This window comes from Marmota marmota, unplaced genomic scaffold, assembly GCF_001458135.2.
Source record: "Marmota marmota marmota unplaced genomic scaffold, marMar, whole genome shotgun sequence".
In the NCBI taxonomy this organism is placed as follows: domain Eukaryota; kingdom Metazoa; phylum Chordata; class Mammalia; order Rodentia; family Sciuridae; genus Marmota; species Marmota marmota.
The window spans coordinates 53,490,762-53,497,807 of NW_026000037.1; the positions used below are offsets into that span (position 1 = coordinate 53,490,762).

A 7,046-nucleotide genomic window follows, 5' to 3' on the forward strand; every position below is an offset into this window, starting at 1 on the left:
TCTCTCTCTCTCTCTCTCTCTCTCTCTCTCTCTCTCTCTCTCTCTCTCTCTCTCTCTCTCTCCTTTGTACCAGGGATTAAACCCAGGGGCACTTAACTACTGAGCCACATCCCCAGCCCTTCTTATTTATTATTATTTTTTAATTTTGAGGACACAGTCTCTCCCTAAGTTATCTAGTGCCTTGCTAAATTGCCAAGGCTGGTTTTGAACTTTTGATCCTCCTGTCTTAGCCTCCCAAGTTGCTAGGATTATAGGTGTTTGCTACTATGCCTGGCTATAGGAATCATGAATTTAAATCATGGGATTTCAAACTCCAGATGTAAATTTTTTCAATGATAAGAACATTCACAAGATGGGAAAATGGGGGTGTAGGGCAGAGCATGAATACAATACATCATCTAATAATAATGTAATGATGCATGCTACAAATACTTGAGATATAAAATAATGAGGATAATGAAGAATGAAGAAAAACAGAATTTGCAAATGAAAATAATGTACAATGAAGATCTTACCAAGTTGCCAGTGCTTAGCAGATAGCTGTGGTCATCACTCATTGGATAGTGTTCCCAGGCCAAAAAATATATGTTTAATATTATGCATATGAGAAGAAAAAGATCAGTAAATGGGTCTGTTATGAGCCTATGGACAAATTCTTTCAATTTTAACCAACAGGGAGAACAATTCCAGATCAAGAAAATTTTGGAAAACCTATACCAACACAATGGGCACTTCTTCCTGGATTTTTTAAGTTCTGAAATGAAAGAATAGAAAGGTTAAACATTAGAAAATAGTTTAAATACTAACTAATAGAAAATAATTGAATTTTGTCTGCAAAGGAAGGTTTAGAACTAAACTTCCGATTTGGAGTTATTAATTAGAAATATTATATATGAAAATAAAACAGAGAAAAATAAATTTCCCCTATTTTATTTATGCCTGATTAGTTTAGCTGTGATAATGCTTTACTGGAGAAAGAAACTGAAATAAAAGTGAGGCAAACTACATATGAGTAGAAAAACATAGAAATATCTACCAAGAAAACAAATATAAAATAACATAATTGAGAACATTATGATTTAAAATTTCTATACTTATACAATTTACAAATAATGTTGTTCTGTATTGCCCAAGATAAAGAATTGCCAGTTAAATGTAAAAACTAGAGATGAGTCTAGAAAGGACCCTGAGATATTAATGTTATACAGTTGAGCTTTGAACAACGTGGGGATTATGTACAAAGACACCTGTGCATTAAAAAATCCTGATGTGGGGAAAATTATATTCCATGCTGGTAAGATTATGTCAAAATAAACCCAAATATTATTATAACTGTAATGCACTGATAAAAATTTTTAAAAGCCCAGATGTAAGTTGACTGGCTCCAAACCTAAGTACCAATAGCCTCATGTTGACCAGAAGCTTTACAGATAACATAAACATTCAGTGAACAGTTTATATGTATATGTATTATATATGCTAGAACTATGAGAGATCACTTTTTTCCTGAAATTTTTATTGGTGCATTATACTTGTAATATAATGGTGGGATATTTTGTTACATATTTGTACATGCAAAACATAAGAGTATAATTTGACCAATATCAAGAGCCACTTTTAGCTGTGATATACGCTTTACTGGAGAGAGAAACTGCTCATGTGGAGATGATTAACATCATATGACATTCTCAGCAGGTGTTACCAACTGAGCTCATGCAATAGCAACAGGACATGGTTACAGGATTATTACCATGGAACAATAGGTACTACAGTTATTTTTATGCAGTTATGATTTAATATTGCATTTTTACATTGGTTTACATTTTCTCAACAGCAAATAGCATGTAAGATCATATAAGATCCGTGTGTGCATGTTTTGACAATTTTAACTTTCTATAATAGATTTGTGGATATTTTATGGTATTAATCAATAAATAGACCATTATGTACACATTTCAGGCATTCATCAAATACCTAACTTTTTCTTAATTTTTTCAATATTTTTAGCCTGAGTCACCTGTAAGGTTTTTAAAATTGTCATAAATCTTCCAATAAATCTACATGTAAGTGGACCCACAGTTCAAATCTGTTATCAAGGGCAAGCTGCATACTCCAATTTCTAATTTTAGTCACATTTTAATAGTTCAACATATTAAGATTTAGAGAAAATTCCACATTATTCTTTGATGGTAAGTTCCAATGTTCAAGACACTTTGCTTTTGAAGTTTGTATTATCATTCATTCTCATATTCTCACAGTTTTCTTAAATTTTGGTTATTGCCACCCAAGGTTTGGAAGCTATTGCTTCAGAAATTCTGGTAGCAGGATTTATTTACAAGAGACTCTTAGGAGTAGTACCTTCCACAGTGAGTATCTGACAATTTTATCATATTACCTTCTTTATGTCTGAGGGTATCTTCTTCCAATACATCCAAAGATGTGTTCATGGAAGCTGGTGATCTTTTCTTCATTTCTATTTGTGTGGTTTTACTCTGAAAAGAAAATTAGTTTAATACTGGCTTCTACCTTTTACATGTCCAAGACTCTAACTATGAGAAGGTATCTCACCAATCTAAAATGATGATTCTTAACCTCCAGGAGACTTTCTGGGTTTTATCATTTGTAGTTCTTCATATTATTGGCAATATTAAAATGATTTAGGGTTATTTGGGAAACAAATATTATAACTTGCATCCAATAAAATTTTGTACTATGAGCTAAACTATAAAAAGAGTAAATGTTAGTAGATTTTAGTGGTATTATTCATAACTGAGAAACAATTCAATAAGATTATTATAAAATATCTAGTCAGTAAATATGCTACTGATTAATAAGAATATTTTCCTAATATGTTAATTTTTTGTTTAAAGACATGTTAACTTTATACCTTTGTAAATTATCTGGATAAAATGATATGATTTGGCTTTTTGATGATGAAATAAGTCTCCAAGAATATCAGATAATGGAATGAATTTTAAAGAGTTACCTGGGATAGGTATCATTTCTTTCTGTTTCTCATGTGTCTTGAGTAATGTTTTTTGTTTTGGTTTGTTTTTAAGTGATGCTCTGCTTTGCTCATCTTTTTAACAGGTTGAAATAATTCTTGCAGGGGAAAGGTGCTCAAAAGTCCTAGGATTTGATGTAGCTATTACAATCTCTACACATTCCTATTAATCACAAGAATGGCCAAAGATATTTCTAGTGATGTACAAAATTGAACTCATCTGACAATGAGTAGATATTGCATGGTAGTGATTTCCAAGTGTTTTCACAATGGGAGCACAAAGAATGACAATATTTCTGTATTTGTTAATGTGGTGTAGATAGGTGAGACTGCCCTTTAATGGAGTCATGGGGGCTGCTGCTGCCCCAGCACTGAGGAAATTGGTTGAGGCTTACTGACTGATAATGCATAGCCAGCACATTCTTGTGGCAAATTCTGCTATAGCATATCTGAAGTGGCTAGTAGCTAGCAATGGAGTCATGATATTCAGTTCATTCAGAATCAGCCAAATATCCTTTAATTTCTTAAGTAGTAGAGTTAGAGGAGTTAAAAACCACTTATACTGCATATTGAGCTTCACCAGGAAAATGGCAGACATGGTGGGACTACAGAGCTTCATTTCCTAACTGAAAAAATAAATTGAAATGGTAAGCTAACAACTCAGGTTGTGAGATTTAGTTTATTTACTAAAATTGTGTTTTTTTTCCAGAAAGTATATTTTAGCTGAATTACAAGGTTACACAAAATAGAAGTTATAATGCATAGAATTCTAATTCTCCATGAGATAAAAACCAACAAAAGGAAAAATTGGTTCAGGGTTTTATATATTCTACTTTATGTTATTTTTATCATACATATGATATTTTGCAATACAGTGCAGAATATCCCAATTAATTCCTGAATTCACAGGAATTACTTCTTATGGAGCTATTGTTTAGAGAGCAACAATATTTGTTGGGATCGCACTAATGAAAAATCAATTATCCAGCAAAGATAACTAGTATGTGTGAAAGGGGTTGAAAGTGAGATCATCAAGAATGTTATTGCTATATAGTTGAGGCTCAATTTTTTATTAATTTAGCCTGAATTATGAAGATATTTTAGAATATAAAAAGAATGAACCACATACAAGGTTAGTAATATGTTTACCTTGACTGAGTTTCTTACAAACATTGAATGAATGCCCACAATTTGGCTAACTAGTAAGGATATAGTTATTTACAATGCACTAGCTATTTTTTTTTAAATTAAGTGTTGATTTCCTTATTACATAAAATAGAAGTTATCATTTGCCTGAACTTTAAACAGCCCTACATCATGATTAGACTGGGAAAAGGGTCAATGATTCTTCTTTTCATAACTGGTTTAAATTTTCTTTGCTGGAGATTCATGAATAAGGAAGAACACTTGCCTACTTCCTGCACTTATCTCTGAATATCTGGCCTGCTCATCATGGACTTGCTCTCCTCATGAAGCCACAAAGGCCTTTCTAATCCTCTGATTCATCCTGCTCCCTCCTTCTCCTTAGTGAGGATGCTCCCTTCCACCTCTCTGCTCAAGTGTCAGCTTTTTATAAAAACCTTTCCTGACTCAGACATCATTTATTAAAGGCTCTCAAAGCACCATGTCTCTTTGCTTTATTGGACTTGTCCCATTTGAATTAATATTTTTTTAATTTTTTATTCATTTTTTTGAATTAATATTTTTTTGAATTAATATTTTTAAAAAATAGAGGATAATACAATGAATAACAATGTATCCAGTATCCACCCCCAACAATTTATTTCATTTATTTTCACTCTATTTTTTTCTGAAATATTTAAAATAAAATTCAGACATTGCATAATTTTCAGAAAAACCTTTTAAAAAACATATATCACAGTACCATTAGGATGATCAGCAAATTGGTAATTCTCTAATATCCAACACCTAGATCATACTCAGTTTTCTTTCATTGCTCAAAAACATTCCACTGTAGTTGAACTGTTCAAATCAAATACAAGCAAGGTCAATATATTATATTTGTTTGGGAGATTTATTAACTATCTTTGATTTTTATGAACTATCTTGTTATTTTTATTTATTTTCTCTAATATGACTTATTTTTTAAAGATACGGGGTCACTTCTAGTATATAGAGTTATCCAAATTCTTTATTAGACATACTGTATCCTTTCAGTACAATTTAATAGGTCCTTCTTTCTCCTGTCTTTCATTAATAAAGGCAAAAGAATATACCAAAAGGCTGACTAGATTTAACTGGGATCTCAGCAAGAGTATAATGTACATTGGGCATTGTGTTTCCTACTCGTCCTCATTTTGTGTTCCAGAGATACAATTTTATGTTTGTGTCAATTTTATAGTTTATTTCCCCACGAAGCACTAGCTTCATGAAGATAAACACTGTATTTGTATTTATTAAAAGTTTTCCATCTCCATTTCTTAGTTGAGTTGGAATAATGCTTTAAATTAATTACTTACTTGAGCTACATGATGTTGGCTTAGATGTGAAAATATTTTTTTAAAATATTTATAATACTACAATTTTTATTTTTTTTATTTTTTTGGGGTACTAGGGATTGAACTCAGGGGCACTTGACCACTGAGCCCCATCCCCAACCCTCTTTTGTGTTTTATTTAGAGACAGGGTCTCCCTGAGTTGTTTATTACCTTGATTTTGCTGAGGCTGGCTTTAAACTCTCCATCCTCCTACCTCAAACTCTCTAGCTGCTGGGATTACAGGCATATACCACTGCACCCGGTTTACTGCAGTTTTAAGTGTCTGACTTTCTTCCTGAGGTTTTGCCAGTAGCAAACAGTAGGAAAGTTTTACCTGCACACTGTGTAACTGGAGGAATGACAGTGTCTCAGCACTGGCCCTCCAGAAAAGGCAGAGAAGTGGAGAATGATGGGTTCTCCTCAATTTAGAGAAACCTGATACCAGTGAGTATAGATCACACTAAGAGTGGGAACAATAAGGATTAAACTTGAGAATTCCGGAGGACATGTCATATATCTGTCACAGAGGCTAATGATTAACTTTATTGGCTGTTAATATTATCATTGCTCATGTTGTTTTAATTATGCAAACATACAAAGACTTAAGAATTTTGTATTAATGAACATTTCTTCACTGGGACAATGGTGCCCATTGGCTCTTTATAATCTTTATTACATATGAGTTAAAGTTGATAGTGTGCAACTATAAGAATTTTAATATTGGGTTTATATTGTGGCTAGTTCTACGTTTTCTTCTTTGGAGACTAAAACTCAATTTTCTCATATAAGATTTTACGATAATTTCTATGACTCAAAAGGTTGTCATGTGGGTAATGTTATCACGTATACAAATCATCTTCATAGAATTTGACACACAGTAAATGAACAATACCTGTCACATGATATGAATATTATATTGTTATAAAAATCTACATCTGAAATGTGAGGTTTACTCAAAGACAGATTTTTTTTTTCTATAATGATCAAGGTTTTAAGTGGATTGTTGTGTGTGATAGTATGGTTAAAAGCTATCTTTGATACTGACATGTTATTATAATTTTATTAATATTTCCATATAAAATTTTTATGTTGCCTAATATCATCTAAACATGACAAAGTGCTTTATGTGTGTTTGTTTCATTTGGAATTCCCAACCACTTATAAGACAGATACTGTAATCATATATATTTGATGTATAAAAAAATTTAGCAAGGATAGTGGACTTCACAAATATCATACATCTATTAAGTGGCTGAAATGAATTGAAACCTATTATATAAATACTTAAATCTACATATTTATCTGATAGCAATATGACCTGCATCTTTCCTATAATATGGTAATATGAAGAATCTAATCCATCTCCCTATAATTCCAGCATTGGAATTGGAATCTAACTGTTCTTTAATCACATTAGTCACCTAAAGAATCCTTGGTATATTACATTTTAGATTCTTCTCTCCCTGTGTTTTCTTTTATATAAAATAAAATAAGTCTTAAGAAATTTTTTTTTTTTTTTTTTTTTTTTTTTTTTTTTTTTTTTT

At 31.7% G+C, this 7,046-nt stretch overlaps 1 protein-coding gene across 2 annotated transcripts in view; it reads right to left on the reverse strand.

Annotated features, from left to right (window-relative positions):
- The window catches only part of Scn7a (sodium voltage-gated channel alpha subunit 7), an 83,234-nt gene that overhangs the window by 29,271 nt on the left and 46,917 nt on the right, over positions 1-7,046 (reverse strand). For both annotated transcript variants that reach the window (XM_015479269.2, XM_048812409.1), the window contains exons 11-12: positions 2,396-2,492; positions 516-754 (exon numbers count right to left, since the gene is read on the reverse strand). In XM_015479269.2, the coding sequence (XP_015334755.1) occupies positions 516-754; positions 2,396-2,492 (336 nt within the window). The remainder of the gene's footprint in view (positions 1-515; positions 755-2,395; positions 2,493-7,046) is intronic.